This window comes from Tachyglossus aculeatus, chromosome 4 (genome assembly GCF_015852505.1).
Source record: "Tachyglossus aculeatus isolate mTacAcu1 chromosome 4, mTacAcu1.pri, whole genome shotgun sequence".
Taxonomy (NCBI): domain Eukaryota; kingdom Metazoa; phylum Chordata; class Mammalia; order Monotremata; family Tachyglossidae; genus Tachyglossus; species Tachyglossus aculeatus.
In genome coordinates, this window is record NC_052069.1 from 66,283,384 (window position 1) to 66,308,275 (window position 24,892).

The 24,892-nt window shown below is 45.4% G+C and overlaps 1 protein-coding gene across 2 annotated transcripts in view; it reads right to left on the bottom strand.

The window, feature by feature from the left end:
- The window catches only part of COL14A1 (collagen type XIV alpha 1 chain), a 189,613-nt gene that overhangs the window by 121,281 nt on the left and 43,440 nt on the right, over window positions 1–24,892 (bottom strand). For both annotated transcript variants that reach the window (XM_038744920.1, XM_038744919.1), the window contains exons 8-15: window positions 24,330–24,494; window positions 20,511–20,672; window positions 17,841–17,992; window positions 15,582–15,711; window positions 14,628–14,773; window positions 8,475–8,604; window positions 7,130–7,269; window positions 1,745–1,871 (exon numbers count right to left, since the gene is read on the bottom strand). In XM_038744920.1, the coding sequence (XP_038600848.1) occupies window positions 1,745–1,871; window positions 7,130–7,269; window positions 8,475–8,604; window positions 14,628–14,773; window positions 15,582–15,711; window positions 17,841–17,992; window positions 20,511–20,672; window positions 24,330–24,494 (1,152 nt within the window). The remainder of the gene's footprint in view (window positions 1–1,744; window positions 1,872–7,129; window positions 7,270–8,474; window positions 8,605–14,627; window positions 14,774–15,581; window positions 15,712–17,840; window positions 17,993–20,510; window positions 20,673–24,329; window positions 24,495–24,892) is intronic.

Below are 24,892 nucleotides of genomic sequence, written 5' to 3' on the forward strand. Positions count from 1 at the left end.
ACTCAGGCCCAGAGATGATTTGGCCAAGGTCACACAGCAAGCAGTTGAGAAGCAGCATAGCACAGTGGATTGAGCATGGGGACTCAGAAGGTCATGGGTTCTAATTCCGGCTCTGCCACTAGTCTGTTGTGGGACCTTGGGCAAGTCACTTCACTTCTCTAGGCCTCACTTATCTGTAAAATGGGGATTGAGACTGTGAGCCCCATGTGGGACAGGAACTGTGTCCAACCCTATTTGTATCCACCCTAGCGCTTAGTACAGTGCCTGGAACATAGTAAGCATTTAATGTCATCATTATTATTATTATTAATAATAATAATTGCCAGAGCTGGAATTAAAACCCAGGTTCTCTGAAACTCAGGCCCATGCTCTTTCTGCTGGGCCATGCTGATTCTAGTCTGTGTGTCAAACCCCAGCGCCAGGGGACCTGTGGGATGAGCCAGACATGAGCCTGTGCCATGTGACTTGAACCTGTTCAAGGCTTTGCTAAGTCATCTCCTTAATGGACTCACTTCTTCCTGGATCTCAGGTCAGTCGCAGAGAACTTCTATCTTCCCCAAGCACTTGACCCCTCCTGCACAACATCCCCAGAGAGGTATGGGGAGGAAGGAATCATTATCCCCACTTTACAGATGAGGAAAATGAGGATTAGAGATGAACACCACGGGAGAAATCACCAAGAAATAGAGAGACTGTAGCTTACCTTCAATCAATCGTATTTATTGAGCAGAGCAGAGGACTGTACTAAGCACTTGGGAGAGTACGATATAACAGTAAACACATTCCCTGCCCACGATGAGCTCACACTCTGGAGGGTGGAGACAGGCAGGGATTGTCTCTATTTGTTGCTGAATTGTACTTCCCAAGCACTTAGTACAGTGCTCTGCACAAAGTAATCGCTCAATAATTACGACTGAATGAACATAAGTGCTGTGGGGCTGGGAGGGGGGATGAATAAAAGGAGCAAGTTGGGGCAAAGCAGAAGGGAGAGGAAAGGAGGGCTTAGTCAGAGAAGGCTGCTTGGAGGAGAAAGGCCTCTTGGAGGACAGATTGTGTTTAGGGAGCATAGGGAGGGGACATAGGAAAGAGGCCCAAGGGTGATAGAAGGTGGGATCAAAGTCCAGGGTGGGGGCCACCCCTTTTCACCTCCCTGCCCTGGGAGAAGTGATGGCAGAGAATCAGGCAGAAGGAGAAAAGGAAGAGAGTAAGTGTATAATACATTCCACAGGGTGGAACATTTCAGCTTTGAGAGAGAATGGTCAAAAGAGGCAGAAGCGTCACGTGGCCTAATGGAGCTAGCCCAGGCCTTGGAGTCGGAAGGATGTGGGTTCTAATCCCAGCTCCACCACGTGTCTGCTGTGTGACCTTGGCCAAATCACTTCACATCTCTGGGCCTCAGTTACCTCAACTGTAAAATGGGGATTGAGACTGTGAGCCCCATATGGGACATGGGTTGTATACAACCTGATCAGCTTGTACCTACCCCAGAGCTTAGTACAGTGCCAGGAACATGGTAAGCACTTAAATTCCATTAAAAAAATCTAAAATTGTCCATTTCCAAAAGGATCTTCCCCCCTCAAGTCCCCTTCACACTCTGCAAAAGTCAAAGTACACAGGAAATGTTCCCATTTGGACTTTACCAGCATGGAGAGACCCTAGTGATGACCCTGGCCCTTAATCCCAAAAGGAGGAAGGGTAAGTCACAGTGGTGCCTGGGGGCCCCGGGACATGAACGAGAACTTACTTGTGGTAAACCGGTCAATCAGTGGCTCCAACTCTCCTTCATCGTCAAGGGAGAAAATAACAATGCTATATTCAGTGAGGGGGTCCAGTCCTTCCAAAACATAGGTCGAAACAAGGTCAACATCCACCTGCAGAGACCAGAATCAAACAATCAGTGGTATTTATTGAGCACTTACCGTACGCAGAGCACTGTATCAAGCACTTGGGAGGGTGCAATGCCATGGAGTTGATAGAGGAACAGCATTGCTTAACAGAAAGAGCCTGGGCCTGGTAATCAGAGGACCTGGGTTTTAATCCCGACTCTGCCATTTGCCCACTGTGTGACCTTGGGCAAGTCATTTAACTTCTCTGTCTCTCAGTTTCCTCATAATAATAATAATAATGGCATTTGTTAAGCGCTTACTATGTGCAAAGCACTGTTCTAAGCGCTGGGGGGATACAAGGTGATCAGGCTGTCCCGCATGGGGCTCACAGTCATCATCCCCATTTTACAGATGAGTTAACTGAGGCTCCGAGAAGTTAAGTGAATTGCCCAAGGTCACACAGCAGACATGTGACAGAGCCGGGATTCAAACCCATGACCTCTGACTCCAAAACCCATGCTCTTTCCACTGAGCCATGCTGCCTCATCTATAAAATAGGATTCAATACCTGTTCTCCCTCCTACTTAGACTGTGAGCCCCATGTGGGACAGGAACTGTGCCAACCTGATTAACTTGTCGTGGCTCAGTGGAAAGAGCTTTGGAGTCAGAGGTCATGGGTTTAAATCCCGGCTCCGCCAACTGTCAGCTGTGTGACTTTAGGCAAGTCACTTAGTTTCTTTGTGCCTCACTTACCTCATTTGTAAAATGGGGATTAAGACTGTGAAACCCTCGTGGGACAACCTGATCACCTTGTAACCTCCCCAGGGCTTAGAACAGTGCTTTGCACATAGTAAGTGCTTAATAAATGCCATCATTATTATTATTATTATGTACCCCTGCACTTAGAAAATGTTTGACATAATAATAACAATAATAATGGCATTTATTAAGCACTTACTATGTGCAAAGCACAGCTCGAAGCGCTGGACACATAGTAAACACTTCACAAATACAATAATAATGATTATAATTGGACATGTTTGGGGAAGCAGCGTGGGTCAGTGGAAAGAACACGGGCTTGGGAGTCAGAGGTCATGGGTTTGAATCCCAGCTCCACCACTTGTCAGCTGTGTGACCTTGGAAAAGCCATTTAACTTCTCTGTGCCTCAGTTACCTCGTCTGTAAAATGGGGATTAAGACTGTGAAATCCCCGTGGGACAACCTGATCACCTTGGAACCTCCCCAGCGCTTAGAACAGTGCTTAGCACAAAGTAAGTGCTTAATAAATGCCATTATTATTATTATTATTATCTACCCCTGCACTTAGAAAATGTTTGACACATAGTAAACACTTCACAAATACAATAATAATTATTATAATTAGGCATGTTCCCTGCCCACAAGAAGCTTGCAGTTTACAGGAAGTCACAGTAGGTATTTCATTTCCCCAAAATGCAGGAAACCACACTCGTGTCCTAATTTTCTGAAGCCTTGTTGGCTGACAGGTGATGCTACAATCGAGCAGTCAGTGGTATTCATTGAGTGCTATGTGCAGAGTACTATTCTAAGCCCTTGGTAGAGTACAATACACCCAAATTAGCAGACTCGGTCCATTCATTCATGTAATCTTATTTGAGTGATGACTGTGTGCAAAGCACTATACTAAATGCTTGGGAGAGTGCCAAATAATAACAGACACATTGCCTGCCCACAACGAGTTGACAGTCTAAAGGACTGCCCTAATGAGCTTAGAGCCTATAGGGGAAATAGAAATACAACTACAACTCAAAAAGACTGATCGTTTATTAAAGCAGTCATTTATATATATATATATATATATATATATATATATTTGGGACTTAATAATAATAATTGTGGTATTTCTTAAGTGCTTACTACGTGCCAGGCACTATACTAAGCACTGAGGTAGATATAAGGTAATTGGGTTGGACACAGTTCCAGTCCTACATATGGCTCCCGCTTTAATCCCCAGGTAACTGAGGCACAGAGAAATGATGTGACTTGACCAAGGTCACACAGCAGACAAGTGGCAGAGATGGGATTAGAAAGCAGGGCCTTCTGAATCCCGGGCTCATGCCCTATCCACTAGGCTATTGCTCCAAGTTTAGAGATGGCAGAAGAGCTATTAGGAACTGGGGAGGGAGCAGACAAGTGTGAGAGCCAGGTTTAATTAAATCAGTACTATTGAGTTCTTACTATGTGCGGGACACTATGCTAAGTGCTTGGGAAAGTGCAAAACAATAGAGTCGGTAGAAGATCCCTGCCCACAAGGACCTTACAGTCCAGGGGAGGAGCTTATAGTCTTGTTTTATGCTTTCGAGTCGTCTCCAATCCATAGCGACTCAGGACAAAACTCACCTGTGCTGGGCAACAGCAGCATGGGAGAGAGTCGAGGGCGGAGACTCAAGTTGACTGAGTGGAAGGAGGCAGTGGTAAACTACTTCCGTATTTTTACTAAAAAAATTCTATGGATAATAATAATAAAAATAATGGCATTTATTAAGCACTTACTATGTGCAAAGCACTGTTCTAAGTGCTGGGGAGGTTACAAGGTGGTCAGGTTGTCCCACCGGGGGCTCACAGTATTAATCCCCACTTTACAGATGAGGGGACTGAGGCACAGAGAAGTTAAGTGACCTGCCCAAAGTCACACAGCTGACAATTGGCAGAGCCAGGGTTTGAACCCAGGACCTCTGACTCCAAAGCTCATGCTCTCTCCACTGAGCCACGCTGCTTACACTACCAGAACGATTGCAGATGGATGTGGGGTGTTCTGGGAGAGATGTCCATGGTGTCGCTATGGGTTGGAGACGACTCGACGGCATAAGACAAGTGGATAGAGCACAGACCTGAGTCAGAAGGACCTGGGTTCTAATCCCAGCTCTGCCACTTGTCTGCTTTGTGGCCTTTGTGAAAACACTTCACTTCTCTTTGCCTCAGTTACCTCACCTGTAAAATGCGTAATGAGACTATGAGCCCTTTGAGGGACAGAGACTCTGTCCAACCCGATTTGCTTGTATCCACCCCAGCGCTTAGTACGGTGCCTGGCACATAGTAGGCACTTAACTACCAAAATTATTAATATTATTATTTTGGGGGGCACAACGAGGGTCCCATTGCATAAGAGACATTTGCTTAGTTTACAAATTTGTCTAGGCGTCCTATTGGATCTACCAATCCCTAATAGAAAGGGTTGAATTGTGACCCAACATGGCATTGCACACCTATGATTGCTATCTGCCAGTTGTATGATGCCACCTGGGACCGGCCTGGCACCTGTGTCCCTCCGCCCGCATCCCCAGTGGTCGACCTGCTCCTCAGCCACACTAGACACTCTTTTCTCCTGCCCCTGCCGGAGCAGCTTCTCTGTCCATGGAGGGCTGGCAGCCCCAGAGGCCGGGGGATTCAGTCAGTCAGTCAATTAATCATATTTATTGAGCACAGTATTGTACTAAGTGTACAGTAAGTGTGCACAGTACTGTACTAAGTGCTTGGGTGAATACAACAATATACAGACACATTCCCTGCCCACAACTAGCTTACAGTCTAGTACTGGGAAGCAATGGGCCTCCCCAGACTAAGCCCCACTTTTCTTCATCTTCCACTCCCTCCTGCATCACCCTGACTTGTTCTCTTTGTTCTTCCCCCCTTCTCCCCACTCCACGGCACTTATGTTTCTATCTATCATTTTATTTATTTATATTGCTGTCTGTCTCCCCCCTCTAGACTGCGAGCTCGTTGTGGGCAGGGATTGTTTCTCCTTACTGCTATACTGTATTTTCCCAAGCATTTAGTACAGTGCTCTGCACTCAGTAAGCGCTCAATAAATACGACTGAATGAAGGAATGGACACCTCCTAACTGCCCCTCATACACAATTGACTTTCGCTCCTCCGATACCATGTTCCCAGCCTCCTCCCCTTTCCCGCCCCCCAACCTGGGACTCCCCTCCCAGTTCAGATCCACCAGACACACCTAGAAAATCTTCTGAAAATCCACCTTCTCCAAGAGGCACAGCCCCAGTTCTGAGTCACTTCCATGCACAGAGCACTCACTGGGTGCTTGGGAGCATAAAATAAGACTACAAGATCTGATCCCTGCCCTACTTATAGGATCTTATAGTCTGATAGGAGAGACGGGCATGCATGAAATGAATCTATACAATAGATTCATGGATAGAGGTTCAGGGAAAGGAGAAGCAACATGGCTTAGAGGAAAGAACAACAGGCTTGGGAGTCAGAGGACGTGTGTTCTAATCCCATCTCCACCACTTGTCTGCTGTGTGGCCTTTGGCAAGTCACTTAACTTCTCTGTGCCTCAGTTACCTCATCTGTAAAATGGGGATTAAAAGTTTGAGCCCCACGTGGGACAACCTGATTACCCTGTATCTACCCCAGTGCTTAGAACAGTGCTTAGCACATAGTAAGGGCTTAACAACACCACAATTATTATTATTATTATCAATTACTTTCTTTCCAAGACATGCACTGGTAACAGTGGAAAACTAGAGTCCTCTTTGTAAGGGATTATTCATTCCAATCAGCCACTTTTAAAATTAAAGGCTGACTGAGTCAACTTGTGCCTATTTCATTTTCCCACGCAGCAGGTTTTTGCTGCCGTATATGGATTTGGCAGTATTTATTAAGCAACTTCTTAGGGACTTTATGGACCAGGGTTTCTTCATCATCACTTGGAACAAAATGAGAGTTTGCATACCCATCCCAGTTTAAATGATTTCCCCATGAAGGGAGGGCCATAACCACCAGGGTTAAGCAATCCTAATGGTCAGATTGTTCTCTCTAATTCCATTTAAGACTTGCAAAGTGGAAGAGAGACAGATTAGAAAGCAGTACAATCTTTCCAGGACTGATCAATCCATCATGGTACTTATTGAACGCTGTGAGCAGAGCACTGGGAGAGCATTTGGGAGAGTACAATAGCATAAGTAGAGATGATCCCTGCCATCAGGGAGTTTATAGTCAGGCTCTGATTCATTTCCCCAAGGCAGTCTTCACCTAATCCATCATATTTTGTTCTCCCAACAGTCCCGTGAGGTAGGAAGAGGCAGTCATCATCCCCATTTTATAAAAGAAGAGACTGAAGCCAAGACATATTCAGTGACTCGCCTGGGTTCACCCAGGTGGCCAGGTACAGAGTTGGAATAAGAACCAAATCTCTGGATTCCCATTCCCATGCTCTTCCCACTACACCAGGCCGTCTTCTTGAAAGTATATCAGCCCTCCAAATCCTCATTATGCTCTTATTTTTTCTTTCACCACTTACCTCATTGGTCTCTGTCCCATCGGGCTTGCCATACTTAATCCGGTAGCCATTAGTTGCTTCAGGATCAGGGTCCCATGTTACTCGAGCACTATTGTGGCTGATGTCCGAAAGCCGCAAGTTCCTCTCTGCACTGGCAGGCACTGCAGAGGTCAGAGTGGGAACAGTTGGGTCAATAACCATGTCTTTGTGCTCCTTTTTAAGCCCAGCATGATCTGACCCGCAGACTTTCTTTTGGTTGGAAATACGCCGCAAGGTGATCTAATTCCTCCCCCATGGATAGAGGTTCAGGGGAAGGTTTCATCAATAACTTTCTTTCCAAGACATACACTGGTAGTGGAGGAAAACTATAGTCCTCTGTGCAAGGGATTATTGATTCCAATCAGTCGCTTTTAAAATTAAAAGCTGACTGAGCTAACCTGGGCCTATTTAAGCTTTCCCAGGCAACAGGTTTTGTCTCTATAACTTTGAGACAGAAATGTGAATATTACTCTGGATGCTCTGTTATCAAGGAGAATATCAGCGTCCCAATTAAGCCAGCCCCTGCAAGCCTGGTCTTTAAGGAGGAAAATCTTTCTATCCCCTAATCAGTCATCTTCTGATATTAATTATGGCAGAGAAGCAGCTTGGCCTAGTGGATACAGCACGGGCCTGGGGGTCAGAAGGACCTGGGTTCTAATCCCACCTCCGGCACTTGTCTGCTGTGTGATCTTAGGGAAGTACTGTACTTCTCAGTGCCTCAGTTACCACATCTGTAAAATGAAAAGCAGATATAAACACCCCTTTTTATTTCTGGGGATGGAGCAGGCAAGTAGAACTTGAACTCTGACCTTACCTCTGCCCCCAGTGCCTGAACCTTTGGCAAGACGGGCCTACCTGTATCTCTCCTGTAAAATGGCATTGACGGTGCCAATCTACCTCATGGGGATGTTTGGAAAAATCAACTCACTCTGTGATCTTTGTTAATGGAGGAGAGGAAGAGAGGGAAGGGGAGAGAGAGAGAGAGTAGAGAGAGGGAAAGGGAGAAGGGCAAGTACTTTACTTCTCAGTGCCTCAGTTACCACATCTGTAAAATGGGGATGAAGACTGTGAGCCTCATGTGGGATAGGGACTGTGTCCAACCTCATTAGCTTGTATCTACCCCAGTGCTTTGCACACAGCACATAGAAAGGGTTTAACAAATACCAAAAAACCCCAAAAAACCAACTGAGAAATAACACTTGGATTTTGGAGACATCATGTGTAAGTGATTATGTACTAACAGTCAATCAGTGGTATTTATTAAGTGCTTACTGGGTGCAGAACACTGAACTAAGTGGTTGGGAGAGTACCATAGCATATTACTTACATGTTATTTCTTGTCCTGTGACTGGATCACTTGCCTCTTCACCAAACATGGCATAAACTGTGACTGTATATTCCGTATCAGGCAATAGTCCAGTCAATTCAATATCTGTAATGGTCTCTCCAATTTTCATCTGAAAAGAAAAGCGTTAATAAAGCACAGCCCAGTTACTAATATATTAGGGCTGAATAATAGGCAAAGCAGAAATAAACATCCCTTTTTACTTCTGGGGATGGAGCAGGCAAGTAGAATTTGAACTCGGACCTTACCTCTGCCCCCCATGATGACAGAACCTTTGGCAAGACGGGCCTACCTGTATCTCTCCTGTAAAATGGCATTGATGGTGCCATCTACCCCATGGGGATGCTTGGAAAAATCAACTCATTCTGTGATCTTTGTTAATGGAGGAGAGGAAGAGAGGGAAGGGGAGAGAGTAGAGAGAGGGAAAGGGAGAAGGAGAGAGAGGAGGGGAGGGAAGGGGAGAGGATAAGGGTGTGATGGGAGAAGGGGGAAGAGGGAAGGGGAGATGAGGAAAGGGAGGGGAAAGGGGGAGGGGGAAGGAGTGGAGGGGGTGAGGGAGGGAAGGGAGAGGGTAGAGAAAGGGGAAGTGAAAGGTGGGAGAGATAAAGGTGGGGGAGAGGGAAGGGGAATGAGAGATGGGGAATCAGGGAGGGGGAATGAGGGAGAGGGAAATGAGGAAGGGGGAGAAAGCAGGAGATGAGGGAAGAATGTATAGGGAGGGGATGAGAAAGGGAGTAGAGGGAGAAGAAAGAAAGAGAAATCATAGATGGACAAAATCCCCATAAATCAGGTGAAGCAGCATGGCTTAGTGGAAACAGCACAGGCTTGGGAATCAGAGGACATGGGTTCTAATCCCAGCTCTGCCACATGTCTGCTGGGCAAGCCACTTAACTTATCTGGGCCTCAGTTATCTCATCTGGAAAATGGGGATTAAATAAAATGAATAATGTTGGTATTTGTTAAGCACTTACTATGTGCCAAGCACTGTTCTAAGTGCTGGGGTAGAGACAAGGTAATCAAGTTGTCCCACCTGGGGCTCACAGTCTTCATCCACATTTTACAGATGAGGTAACTGAGGCACAGAGAAGTTAAATGACTTGCCCAAAGTCACACAGCTGACAGGTTGCAGAGCCGGGATTAAAACCCACGACCTCACACTCCCAAGCCCGGGCTCTTTCCACTGAGCCATGCTGCTGTGAGCCCCACATGGAACAACCTGATTGTCTTATTATTAATAATAATAATAATGACATTTATTAAATGCTTACTATGTGCAAAACACTGTTCTAAGTGCTGGGGAGGTAACAAGGTGATCAGGTTGTCTCATGGGAGGCTCACAGTTTTAATCCCCATTTTACAGATGAGGTAACTCAGGTAACTGAGGCACAGAGAAGTTAAGTGACTTGCCCAAAGTCACACAGCTGACAATTGGCATAGCCGGGATTTGAACCCATGACCTCTGACTCCAAAGCCCTGTCTCTTTCCACTGAGCCACGCTGCTTTGATGATGATTATGGTATTTGTCAAGGGCTCGCTCTAAGTGCTGGGATAGATACAAGGTAAGCAGCATGGCTCAGTGGAAAGAGCCCGGGCTTTGGAGTCAGAGGTCATGGGTTCAAATCCTGGCTCCGCCAACTGTCAGCTGTGTGACTTTGGACAAGTCACTTAATCTCTCTGTGCCTCAGTTACCTCATCTGTAAAATGGGGATTAAGACTGTGAGCCCCCCGTGGGACAACCTGATCACCTTGTAACCTCCCCAGCGCTTAGAACAGTGTTTTGCACATAGTAAGCGCTTAACAAATACCATCATCATCAAATCCTAAAGCCTAGCTTGAATCTCTTCCTTCTTGACAGGGGAAGGCTGCCAAAATGTGCAAAGGCCGTTTGAACTATAAGAAGGAGGAAAAGATTGGAGCTGCATATAACCCATATACTGGATAGTCATCCCCTGCCCCTTATTAGTATTCTAATTCACTTGATTTTTATAGCAATGTCTCATAGGGAATTTAATCGTCACCCTACCAAGTTAGGTAAGGGTGTAAGGGACAGAGCTGAAGGAAATGAAAGACTGATCCTGCTGGGGCTGAAGGGCTGATTACTGACCCCGACTGCTAAAACCCTCATGAGGCCAGAGCCGGAGAACCATTGTCATGGCTCTAGAATCATGGGGAGGATTCAGGGTGAGGCAGATAATAATGAATAATTATGGTACTTGTTAAGCGCTTACTAGGTGCCAAGCTCTGTTCTAAGGTCTGGAGTAGATTCAAGACAAGCAAGTTGGACACAGTCCATGTCCCACAGGGGGCTCATACTCTTAATCCCCCCTTTACAGATGAGGTCACTGAGGCCCAGAGAAGTGAAGTGACTTGCCCAAGGTCACAGCAGACATTTGAGCTCGTCTCTAGACTGTGAGCTCTCTGTAGGGAGGGAACATCACTGTTTATTGCTATGCTGTATTTTCCCAAACAGTACAGTGCTCTGCACACAGTAAGTGCATCCCCTGCCCCTATTTGTATTCTAATTCACTTGATTTTTATAGCAATGTCTCATAGGGAATTTAATCGCCACCCAAGTTAGGTCAGGGTGTAAGGGACAGAGCTGAAGGAAATGAAAGGCTGATCCTGGTGGGGCTGAAGGGCTGATTACTGACCCTGACTGCTAAAACCCTCATGAGGCCAGAGCTGGAGAACTATTGTCATGGCTCTAGAATGACGGGGCGGATTCAGCGTGAGGCAGATAATAATGAATAATTATGGTACTTGTTAAGTGCTTACTAGGTGCCAAGCTCTGTTCTAAGCTCTGGAGTAGATTCAAGACAAGCAAGTTGGACACAGTCCATGTCCCACAGGGGGCTCATACTCTTAATCCCCATTTTACAGATGAGGTCACTGAGGCCCAGAGAAGTGAAGTGACTTGCCCAAGGTCACAGCAGACATTTGAGCTCATCTCTAGACTGTGAGCTCTCTGTAGGGAAGGAACGTCACTGTTTATTGTTGTGCTGTATTTTCCCAAACAGTACAGTGCTCTGCACACAGTAAGTGCTCAATAAATATGATTGAATGAATGAATGTGGCAGAGCGGGGATTAGAACCCAGGTCCTTCTGACTCCCAAGCGTATGCTTTAAGCCACTGAGCCACAGTGCTTCTCTTTCAAGGGCAGGTAAAGAAGGACCAGTTCCAGCCCTCTAGATCTCCAACTGTCCAAGCATTGGAGAGTTAGTATTAGTATTATTAATCACTGAATCATCCGTATGATTCTAGAGCCATGACAGTGGTTCTCTGGCTCTGGTCCCATGAGCGTTTCAGCAGTCAGGGTCAGTAATCAGCCCTACAGCCCCACCAGGATCAGCCTTTCGTTTCCTTCATCTCTGTCCCTTTCACCCTTACCTAACTTGGTAGGGTGACAATTAAATTCCCTGAGACATTGCTATAAAAATCAAGTGAATTAGAATACTAACACTAATAACTAATTACTAATAGAATAGTAATGCTAACTGTCAGATCTACATCTCTGCCCCTGCTCTCTCTCCCCCTCTCTCCACACTCGCATCTCCTCCTGCCTTCAGGACATCTCCATCTGGATGTCTGCCCGCCACCTAAAACTCAACATGTCCAAAGACTGAACTCCTTGTCTTCCCTCCCAAACCCTGCCCTCTCCCTGACTTTCCCATCTCTGTTGACGGCACTACCACCCTTCCCGTCTCACAAACCCGCAACCTTGGTGTCATCCTCGACTCCGCTCTCTCATTCACCCCTCACATCCAAGCCGTCACCAAAACCTGCCGGTCTCAGCTCCGCAACATTGCCAAGATCCGCCCTTTCCTCTCCATCCAAACCACTACCCTGCTCGTTCAAGCTCTCGTCCTATCGCGTCTGGACTACTGCATCAGCCTTCTCTCTGATCTCCCATCCTCGTGTCTCTCCCCACTTCAATCCATACTTCATGCCGCTGCCCGGATTGTCTTTGTCCAGAAATGCTCTGGGCGTGTTACTCCCCTCCTCAAAAATCTCCAGTGGCTACCAATCAATCTGCGCATCGGGCAGAAACTCCTCACCCTGGGCTTCAAGGCTGTCCATCACCTCTCCCCCTCCTACCTCACCTCCCTTCTCTCCTTCTCCAGCCCAGCCCGCACCCTCCGCTCCTCTGCCGCTAATCTCCTCACCGTGCCTCGTTCTTGCCTGTCCCGCCATCGACCCCCAGCCAATGTCATCCCCAGGGCCTGGAATGCCCTTCCTCTGCCCATCCGCCAAGCTAGCTCTCTTCTCCCTTCAAGGCCCTATTGAGAGCTCACCTCCTCCAGGAGGCCTTCCCAGACTGAGCCCCTTCCTTCATCTCCCCCTCGTCCCCCTCTCCATCCCCCCATCTTACCTCCTTCCCTTCCCCACAGCACCTGTATATATGTATATCTGTTTGTACATATTTATTACTCTATTTATTTATTTTACTTGTACATAGCTATTCTATTTATTTTATTTTGTTAGTATGTTTGGTTTTGTTCTCTGTCTCCCCCTTCTAGACTGTGAGCCCACTGTTGGGTAGGGACTGTCTCTACATGTCGCCAACTTGTACTTCCCAAGTGCTTAGTACAGTGCTCTGCACACAGTAAGTGCTCAATAAATACGATTGATTGATTGATTGTCAGCCGGGAGCCTGACATCGTGGGCCTTTCACCACGCGCTTCTGCAGTTTCTGCTAAGCAGAGACTGTCAGGGGTCCCAGCTGTAACTCTAACCCCAAGCCTCCCAACCATTCTGGGCCAACAGACACACCACCTTCAATTCTGAAATAAAGGAGCCCAAATCACGATTCCCAATCCCTTCCTGAGCCCATGGGACCTTGGAATCAGACTCCTTGACCTTTGCAAATATATTTTTGAGAAGCAGCATGGAGTAGTGGATAGCATCCATGCCTGGGAGCCAGAAGGTCATGGGTGCTAATCCTGACTCCACCACTTGTCTGTTGTGTGACCTTGGGCAAGTCACATCACTTCTCTGGGCCTCAGTTACCTCATCTTTAAAATGGGAATTGAGACCAAGAGCCCCAAATGGGGCAGAACTGCATCCAACAGAATTTGCTTGTATCCACCCCAGTGCTATTTATTTTACTGGTACATATTTAGTATTCTATTTATTTGTTAATGATGTGCATATAGCTTTAATTTGAGAAGCAGCGTGACTCAGTGGAAAGAGCATGGGCTTTGGAGTCAGAGATCATGGGTTCAAATCCCGGCTCTGCCAGCTGTCAGCTGGGTGACTTTGGGCAAGTCACTGCACTTCTCTGTGCCTCAGTTACCTCATCTGGAAAATGGGGATGAACACTGTGAGCCCCCCGTGGGACAACCTGATCACCTTGTAACCTCCCCAGCGCTTAGAACAGTGCTTTGCACATAGTAAGCGCTTAATAAATGCCATTATTAACATTATTATTATAATTCTATTTGTTCTGATGACTTTGACACCTGTCTACATGTTTTGTTTTGTTGTCTGTCTCCCCTTTCAAGACTGTGAGCCCGTGTTGGATAGGGAATGTGTCTATCTGTTACATAATTGCACTTCCCAAGCACTTAGTAGAGTGCTCTGGACACAGTAAGCGCTCAATAAATACGACAATGAATGAATGAATGCTTTGTTCAGTGCCTGGCACATAGTAAGTGCTTAACAAATACCACAATTATCGTTATGCTTAACAAATGTCAGCTATATGACTTTGGGCAAGTCATTTAACTTCTCTGTGCCTCAGTTCCCTCATCTGTAAAATGGGGATTAAGACCGTGAGACCCACGTGGGACAACCTGTTCACCTTGTAACCTCCCCAGTGCTTAGAACAGTGCTTTGCACATAGTAAGCGCTTAATAAATGCTATTAAAAAACCCACAATTATTATTATCATTGTTATAATTCAGAATGGGCCTGCCAAAGCTCCACGTGAGAGCTTATTTTCTCGTTTCTAGCCACCACTTCCGGCAGTGAAGGCTTGTGGCTTCCCACCAGGGTCCCAAACCTGTTCTCCGCATTTGTCACCATGGGACCAACCCGCAACCGCAAAGATGCACCAAGCGGTACAGCCAGGGCAGGGGGGTGGGGGTGATCCCAAGCTCCCTGCACCCCGAGAATCCGGCATCCAACAGCATTACCTCTTTCTCGTCCCCAGCCAGGCCATAGGTGAGAGGGGCATACAGGACCAGGTAACCGGAGGCCCCGGGAACTTGGCTCCACTTGGCCCGCAGGCTGTTCTGTGTCACCTCGTACAGCGTGAGGTGGGACACCAGGGGCAAGGCAACTGGGGTGAAAACAGATGTCAAGCGGTTTAGCTCATCCATCCAACCAGCCATCCGCAGAGCACCTTAAGCGGGCTGAAGGCTACACTATATTAACATCTGCCTCCCCCTCTAGACTGTAGGCTCACTGTGGGCAGGGAACATATCTACCAACTCTCCCAAACCCTTAATACAGCACTCTGCGCAGAGTAATTGCTCATTCATTCACTCACTCATTTAGTTACATTTTTTGAGCACTTACCGTGTGCAAAGTGCTCAATAAATACCATTGATTGATTACTTGATTGATAATCCAACCTGATAATCTCCTACCTATCCCAGCGCTTTGTATAGTGCTTGGTATACAGTAAGGGCTTTAAAAAGTGCCACAGTTTTTTGCTAAACTGATGAAGATGTTCGTTCCAGTTTGAAATTTCAGGGTCAAAATGTACCCCTACTTCTCAGTTCCCCATTCAGGGATGAGTAAAAGCATTTAATCAATCAATGGCATTTATTGAGTGCTTACTGTGTGCAGAGCACTGTTCTAAATGCTTGAGAGAGTTTAATAGAACAGACTTGGTAGACAAGGTTCCCTGTTTTAGCATCAGTGCTAAAAATATTTTTAGTTTTATTATGAGCATTTCAATTACAATATCAAAAATCTATTCTCTTCCTACTGCTACCAACTCCCTATCCTATTACACACACACACACACATACACAAATCTAGTGGTACAACAAGATAACATTTCAGAGGTCAGTAGAAAGTCCTCTGAAATGATAGGAACAAATGGTGCTACAAAAGGGTGAGAAGAGGAATGAAATACATACGTGTGGTTTCAGACCCACGAAGACCTTCGCTGGCAGAATTGTTATAGATGGCAAACACTGCTATCTGGTATTCGGTGAGAGACATCAAGTTTTTCAACACGGCAGTGGATTCAGTTCCATCCACAAACACCTGTTTGGAGGACGACATGGAGAAAAAGGCAAGAACTGATTTCTTTGACCGTGATTTAATATTTAATGCAGCAGATCGATGCAACCTCACCTACGGTGACTTAAAAAGAAAACACCCTTAAATGGCACTAATTTAAAAAGATTGACCACCCCCACCATGAAAGCGAGACTGCCTTAGATGTAGGGCTCCCTTCAATATTTCACCTGAAGAAATACAGGGCAACAAGATAATTCCAAGCCATCCTTCCAGCTTTGTTGCGATCCACATGGATGGGAAAGAAAGATGAAACCATAGCTTAATGGATAATAGTGTACAGGACTAGGAGTCAGAAGTTCGTGGGTTCTAATCCCGGCTCCATCACTTGTCTGCTGTGTGACCTTGGGCAAGTCACTTCACTTCTCTGGGCCTCAGTTACCTCATCTGTAAAATGTGGATCGAATCTGTGAGCCCCACATGGGACAAATGCTGTGTCCAACCTGATTTGCTTGTATCCACTCCAGGGCTTAGTACAGTGCCTGGCACATAGTAAGTGCTTAATACTATAATTATTATTATTATTACTGGGCATTTGGAAGAGTTCAACAAAAATGGAAGATACAGTCCTCTAGACTGTAAGTTACCTGCTCACAGGGAACCTTGTCTACGAAGTCTGTTCTATTAAACTCTCTCAAGCATTTAGAACAGTGCTCCGACACAGTAAGCACTCAATAAATGCCTTTGATTGATTAAATGCTTTTACTCATCTCTGAATGGGGAACTGAGAAGTAGGGGTACATTTTGACCCTGAAATTTCAAGCTGGAATGGACATCTTCATCAGTGCATAGGGGACTCGGCTGTCAGCAGTCTCTTTGTTCCTTCCCCATTAAACCCTTCTCCAGGCAAGGTTAGGGAATTCCACATCCTGGACTGTGTCCAATGGAGTGGCAGAAGAATTTGGAGCATCCAGATTCTATTATAGGAGAAGTTCCCAAAAGCATCAAATCCAGCAGCTGAATCTGGTCACTGGTTAGGAATAAGGGAGCAGCATGGTGTAGTGGATGATAGAGCACAGTCCTGGAAGTCAGCAGGTCATGGGTTCTAATCCCTCCTCCACCACTTGTCTTCTGTGCCACTTTGGGCAAGTCACTTCACTTCTCTGGGCCTCAGTTACCTCATCTGTAAAATGGGGATTGAGACTGTGAACCCTTTGTGGGACAGGGACTGTGTCCAACCCAATTTGCTTGCTTGTATAACCAGCTTTGCAGTGGTCAGTACAGTGTCTGGCACATAGTAAATGCTTAACGGATACCAAAGTTTCTATTAGTATTATTATTATAAGGAGAAATTGTTTATTTGGCATAGAGAAGGTTCATCTCCCTTAGAGGATTCATTACCTTAAGCGAAACCCTGTCCACCGAAAAAGGACAAATCCTAACACCTCATTCCCCGTGCCACTGACAGTAGCAATTATAAGTGGTGGCATTTTTAAGTACTTTCTAGGTGCTAAGCAATGTACAAAGTGCTGGGGTTAATACAGTGTTAATCAGGTTGGACACAATCCCATTTAATAATAATAATAATGGCATTTGTTAAGTGCTTACTATGTGCAAAGCACTGTCCTAAGCGCTGGGGGGAATACAAGGTGATTAGTTTGTCCCACGTGGGGCTCACAGTCTTAATCCCCATTTTACAGATGAGGTAACTGAGGCTCAGAGAAGTTAAGTGATTTGCCCAAGGTCACACAGCAGACATGTGGCGGAGCCCTTTCAGTCTAAGTAGGAGGGAGTAGGATTTAATCCCCATTTTACAGATGAAGAAACTGAGGCCCTTGGAAGCAAAATGATTAGCCAAGTTTACACAATGGGCAAGTGGCAGAGCCTGGATTAGAAAGCAGGTCCTCTGAGTCCCAGGCCTGGGCTCTTTCCGCTAGGCCACACGCTGCTTCTTTCTAAGAAATTGAGCTCAGGCATACTCCAAACAGGGATCCTGATCTCAAAGAGCCACGGGTCACTTCTCTCCCTCCCCATCCTACCAAGTTGGCCGGCATGTTGGCTTTAAGAGTTTGAAAATCTCCAGAATCGACAAAGTCGAGGCCATCGGCTTCCACCCAGCCTTCCCGTTTGTCCGTCCGTCCATTCGCTCCCATTACCTCCTCCGGTTTCCCGCCTCTGGCGGGGTAATACACAACTTGGTATTTTTCCACTCTTCCTGGGGCCTGAGTCCAGTCCACCCGAAATCCCCTGGCAGTTACTTCCGACGTGACCAAATCCGTAGGAGCTTCGACAATGGCAATGAAGGATGCTGAATGAAAGAAATAATGAACAGGAAGGAGATTTCCTCAGCAAAAGCACTTCCTGAATCACCCTGGGAATGAAAGCCCGATGTGGTGGTTTTCTCACATGACTCCCCTTAGGAGTTGTTTCAATCCTCAAGCCCTTGGACATTTGGCATGAGGCATCAGGCCTGACCTGACTCCACCTTGACTTGGGCCAGACTGCCACTGATGCCACAGTCCTTTTCCAAGTCTTTGACCTAAAGTGAGTTCCCCGACCTCCCAGTAAAGATCTACCGTTGTCTTAACCGATTGTCACTGAATTCATTGTCAGTAGATCCTGTAGAAAGAGCTCCAATCTGTGAGTTACTAGCTACAGGTTCTAGTTCCAAGTCTGCCACTGCCCCACTGGGTGACCTTAGGCAAGTAATAATAATAATAATAATAATAATAATAATAATGGCATTTATTAAGCACTTACTATGTACAAAGCACTGTTATAAGTGCTGGGGAGGTTACAAGGTGATCAGGTTATCCCACTGGGGGCTCACAGTCTTAATCCCCATTTTACAGATGAGGCAACTGAGGCACAGAGAAGTGAAGTGATTTGCCCAAAGTCACACAGCTGACAAGTGGCAGAGTCAGGATTTGAACCCATGGCCTCTGACTCCAAAGCCCGGGCTCTTTCCACTGAGCCATGCTGCTTCAGTGACTTAACTCTCTGAGCTTCAGTTTACTCACCTGTAAAATGGGATAATGATACCTGCCTCTCACTGCCTCATAGGTATATTGTGAGGAAACTGAGGCATAGAGAAGTGACGTGACTTGCCCAAAGTCACACAGCAGACAAGTGGTAGAGCCAGGATTAGAACCCAGGTCCTCTGGCTTCCAGGCCGGTGCTTTTTCCATTAGGCCAAGCTCCTTCCCCAGTTACAATGATATGATATAACATCTCCTCCAGGAGGTTGTCACTAATTCATTTCAAAACTCCCCACCTTCTGTTTCCCCTAAAGGCCACATCAGTACTTCTGCACCACCTTAGAACTCTAGCATTTGTATTCATATCTTTATACTCTTATCATTTCCTCTGATTTAAAGATAGGAGGAAATAATAGAGTATAAAGATATGAATACAAATGCAGGAGGGCAGGATCCATGTCTACTAAAACTATTGTATTCTCCCAAGCGCTTGGTTCAGTGCTCTGTACTCAGTAAGTGCTCAAGAAATATGACTGAATGATTGATTGGGGTGGGTGGAAGAAGGGAGAGAAGAGTTTTGCATCAAGATTCTGCTTTAAGCAATTTTGCAGAATGACATTTGCTCAAACATTTATATATCTTTTAATGATTGTTACTTTCATTTGGGTTTGTGGTCTTCTCCCTCAATTGTGCGCTCATAGAAGCTAGGGATTGTCTTCCCTATCTCTTATATGCACTTATTGTATATGTCCAATTAATGGTAGGAATTATTACAATTATTATCATTGTGCATGGTAAGTGCTTTGATGTTAAGTGCTTACTAAGTACCAAGCCCCGTACTAAGTTCTAGGGTAGATACAAATTAATCAGGTTGGAGGCAGTTCCTGACGCACTAGGTGCTCACAGTCTAAGTAGGAGGGAGTAGCATTTAATCCCCATTTTACAGATGATGTAACTGAGGCACAGATAATTTAAGTGACTTGCCCGGGGTCGCACAGCTGACATATGGCAGAGCAAGGATTAGAACCCAGGCCTATGCTAATTCCACTAGGCCATGGGAAGGAAAGAAGGAAGGAAGGAAAGAAGGAGGGAAGGGAGGGAGAGAAGGGGGGAGGGAGAGGTGGGGAGGGTGGGAAGGAGAAAGGAAAGGGAGAGAGGGAGGGAGAAAAGAAGGAAAACTCCAAGGGAAGTAAAGTTGTTGTGGAAGGGATAGGGATAAGAATTAGGGTAATTCTATGGAGGCTTCAGGGTACCTCCCCAGCTTCTCTCCTCCCAGCCCTCACTCAAATATTCTGTTGCTGTCATCCTCACAGGACATGTGTTCTCATTTCAGTATGAAATGGTGTCGTTGATTTGTCCCGGTGCCACCCACCAAGTCATTTGGCAAGAAGAACAACAGAGAAATAAATGGCTTTAGGAATCCACCAGGGCTGGGGGGGCAATAAAGCCAGCTGGGGAATTTTGGGCCGTATTTGAGAACTGGCTTTGTTTCTGCATCTCAACTGATAATAGGGAGGCAGCAGCAGCAGGAGACCAGTGTGACACCCAGTGAGATCCAGAAAGGAATGACGTTTCAAGCAGAAGCCTGAAAAGGATCACGGAGCAGAGACAAAAGTAAAAACAGCAAGGGGCAGCACAAACGGCAAATCTGACTGCACAACCAAGTCAGTCCGTGGATACGTGTGCCCAGTGTGGGTGGGATGGGGGTCCCACTCGGGTCTTTCCAGCTATACCCCCACTCATGGGGGATCCTCATCACTGGAGGAGTTGCCCCATAGGAGAGAGGTTGGCCGGATTGAAATCACCTCACAACAAACCAATCCCCAATCCTCCGCGCCCGCCATTTACCTTTAATTTCTTTTTCCTGTTCTTCCACTCTGGTGCACACCGTCTGCGTGAGGCCTTCCACAATTGTGTGCATTAGGTTGAAGTCGGCAACATTATAGACGTGAGTGCTATGGGGCTCAGAAGCAATTTCTTGAAGTTCAGGCAAGTCGGCGTTTTTCACACCTTGGGCGGAGGGAGGAAACAGGAAGATAAGAACTCAAGTTCAGGCCCCCATTGTTCAGATCTCCCTGCTTTTCCACAGTCACTGTGGGTAGGGTATGTGTCTACCAACTCTGTTATATTGTACTCTCCCAAGTGCTTAGCACAGTGCTCTGCACATAGTAAGTGCTCAATACCAGTGATTAAAGTGAGCAAAGATTTCAGACAGTTTATCTGTTGCCAAATTGTACTTTCCAAGTGCTTAATACAATGCTGTGCACACAGTAACCAATCAATAAATATGATTGAATGAATGAATGAAAACGATGTGGGTAACATCCAGCTCGTCCTGAACCTCCCACCTTCAAAACGACGATCTTTACAATGACTGGATCTTACTTCTGTCCAACCTAATTCAGTTCTGTAAAGTGGTCTTGAGTTGGTTGTTGAAGTCAACAGAAAGACACGAAAAATTATTACTTTCAGAGGAATATATCCAAGCAGAGTTTGCATTCCATGGCAGTAAAACAACTTCTAAAAAGACTAATTCTGTCAAGTTCCGTTATATTCAACTGAGACTTCTGCCAAGTCCCATGCAGCAAAAGGATTTTGCTTACAAATGCATCCCCCACTTTGAACAAGACCAAAAATGGTACAGTCCCAAATCAACCCTTGTCCCTCTATAACTACTCAAAAGACAACTCCTTTCTATGACAAAGTCAAAAGGACAAAAGATCCCTAAATCAATCCAATCTAGCTAGAGCCCCAAGGCACACTTTTACTTGCTAATAACATTCAAAATCATTAATAACAATTTTTAGATTAGCAGTTCCCACTTTGAACATGTATTTTCTTCTGCATGAATGAGAACACAGTATTTTAATAGATTTGAATGCAAGCTGCAATATCAAGTTGAGATTAGATGACAGTCCAGTGAAATACACATTCATTCATCATACATTCATCATACATTCATCGAGGCTGAGTGGTTACAGACAAATTAAGTGTTTAAACAAATTTGGCACCGAAAATGTAGACAATGTTTCTTCTCCTCCAAATAAAATTCTTTACTTTTTGAAATGTAGGCATGGGCCTTAATTATATGTAACAAATCCAAACATGACCAATTTCAAGAATTAAGCTTCCATAAGATTGAAGTTACTACTAAGGATCATTTGGAGGATACAAGGGGCAAACCATGTATAAAAGAATTAGATAGCACGAGAAACCAAACCAAAATGAAAGCTTAAACTTCAATGCAATCTTCATTATTTTGACTTTTCTTTTGTGCTTTCAGCTATGAACAAAGTTGCAGTTCTTTAGTAGATTATTTCTAAAAATGTTTTCTTTTGCATTTTAAATGATATTGTCACACTGGGAGCTGGCAGAACTCAAGAGAATTTTTGCTTTTGTAGTCAAATCTGAAAGTCCTCGACCAATTCTTATTTAGCTCTCCCACAAACTCAGGATGGTAGGTGTGAAAAAATGGAATAAAAAAATGAGCACTAGGCACCTTGAAGAGCAACACAGCAACCCATCAAAGGAGATCTTTACAAATGCTCAGTGGGGTGGGAGTTTGACAGTGACTTGGAGTGCATATTATAAGTAGCATTAACTTTAAACCCTAAGGAATTCAAATCCCAAGGCGGTAGAGGTTTTTGTTTTTTTATGGTATTCTGTAAGCGCTTACTATGTGCCAGGCACTGTATTAAGCTCTAGTGTAGATACAAGCTAAAAAGGCTGGACACAGTCCATGTCCCACATGGAGCTAACAGTCTTCATCATCGTTTTATAGATGAGGTAACTGAGGCACAGAGAAGTTAAATAACTTGTCCAAGTTCACACAGCAGACCAGTGGCAGAGCCAAGATTAGAACCAAGGTCCTTCTCACTCCCAGGGCTTACCCTAACCATTAGACAACTCTGCTTCTCAGGGAGCAGACTAACACATTCATGCATGCATACACACACACACACACACACACACACACAACCAATCAAGTAGAAAGATTCCATTTTTGGTACCACAGTGATTATTAGTCTGAGTGCTTACTATGTGCAGAGCACTGTACTAAGCACTTGGGAAGTACAAGTTGGTGACATCCAGAGATGGTCCCTACCCAACAATGGGCTCACAGTATTATTATTACTAACATTATTATTATTACTGTATTTGTTAAGCACTTACTACGTGCCAGGAACTGTACTAAACACTGGGGTTGATACAAGCAAATCAGCTTGGACAGTCCCTGTTCCACGTGGGGTTCACAGTTTCGATCCCCATTTTAAAGATGAGGTAACTGAGGTGCAGAGAAGTGAAGCGACTTGTCCAAGGTCACACAACAGACAAGTGGCGGAGCCAGGATTAGAACCCATGACCTTCTGGCTCCCAGGCCCCTGCTCTATCCACTATGCCACGCTGCTTCAGTGTAGCAGCCTGACATCTGTTTTAAATGCTAACCGGAATGCAGGCTTTGCCATTTAGAAAGGCTAGAAGACTTTGCATCGATTGGAAACCATCCGCATTAAGAAAAGCTGCTGAAGGTCTCAGCGTTTGGGCTCTGCGGAAGCTCGACTCATCTCTCTCGTTCACCCCACATATTCAGTCTGCCTTCAAATCTCGTCAGTTTTACTTTCCCAACATCTCTAGAATCCATCCATCCCTCTCCATCCAAACTGCTCCTATGCTGATCCACACACTAATCGCATCCTTCCCACAGAGAAGCAGCGTGGCTCAGTGGAAAGAGCATGGGCTTTGGAGTCAGCGGTCATGGGTTCAAATCCCTGCTCTGCCGACTGTCAGTTGTGTGACTTTGGGCAAGTCACTTAACTTCTCCGTGCCTCAGTTACCTCATCTGGAAAATGGGGTTAAAACTGTGAGCCCCCCGTGTGACCACTTGATCACCTTGTAACCTCCCCAGTGCTTAGAACAGTGCTTTGCACACAGTAAGCGCTTAACAAATACCGTCATCATTATTATTATTACCTTGACTACAGCATTAGCCTCATTGCTGACCTCCCTGCAGTCCATTCTTTACTTTGCTGCTCAAATCACTTCTCCAAAACAACATTCAATCCATGTCTCCCCACACCTCAAAAATCTCCAAACAGAAACTCCTTCCCAGCTGCTTTAAGGCATTCAATCATCCCTCCCCCTCCTACCTCTCCTTGGAAATCTACTGCAACCCAGCCAGCACACTTCACTCCTCTAACACCAATGCACTCACTATACTTCGATCTCATCTATCTTGCCATCAATCCCTTGCCCACATTCTCCCTCTGTCCTAGGAACTCCTCCTTTTACATCCAACAGGCTCTCCCCACCTTCAAAGCCTTAAATAGTATCTCTTCCAAGAGGCCCTCCCTAAGTCACACCAAGACCCCCCACCCTATTCACCCTCCTTTCCGTGTAATCTATGCTTTTGGGTGGATACTCCGTAAGCACTTTGACATTCACCCCACCCCCAGCCCTACAGCACTTATGTACAGATCGTTATACTCTGCTGATTCTCCTATCTGTAATTTATTTTAATAACCTTGTCCCCCTCTGGACTGCAAGCTTCTTGTGAACAGGGATTCGGTCTCTATAATTTTGTACTCTCCCTAGTGCTTAGTACAGTGCTCTTCCCACAGTAAGTGCTCAGTAAGTACATGGATTGATTGATAGTAAAACATTACATACCAATAGCGAAAAGTTCAACACCAGTATCCCGTAGTTTTCTAGCTGGTGGAATGACATCATCTTGGGATTTTCCATCTGTGATCAAAATACCGATTTTGGATACCCCCGACCTGGCTCCTGCTTCTGACTTGAAGCTATTTTCAAAAATGTACGTTAAAGCAAGTCCTGAAAAAGAAAAAAGTGATCTTACTAAAATTTCATTAGTTTTTTTGTAGCCTCAAGCGGACTAGTTGATAGTAAGAGTAGTAATGACGTTCATTAAGCAGGGCACAAAGCATTCGTTGAGCAGGGCACAAAGAGTTAGGAAAATACTACATGACTGAAAATTAGAGGCAGTCCCTGGCTCTCGAAGGACTCACGGTCTGAGAAGAAGGGAAGAGAGAGGGGATAGGCGACAGACATATGAAGAAGGATAAAACAATAGAAACACAAAACCAATACCCAGGACAAGGAAAATGATCTATTCAATTCATTTATTCATTCATTCAATCGTATTTATTGAGTGCTTACTGTGTGCAGAGCACTGTACTAAGCACTTGGGAAGTACAAGTTGGCAACATATA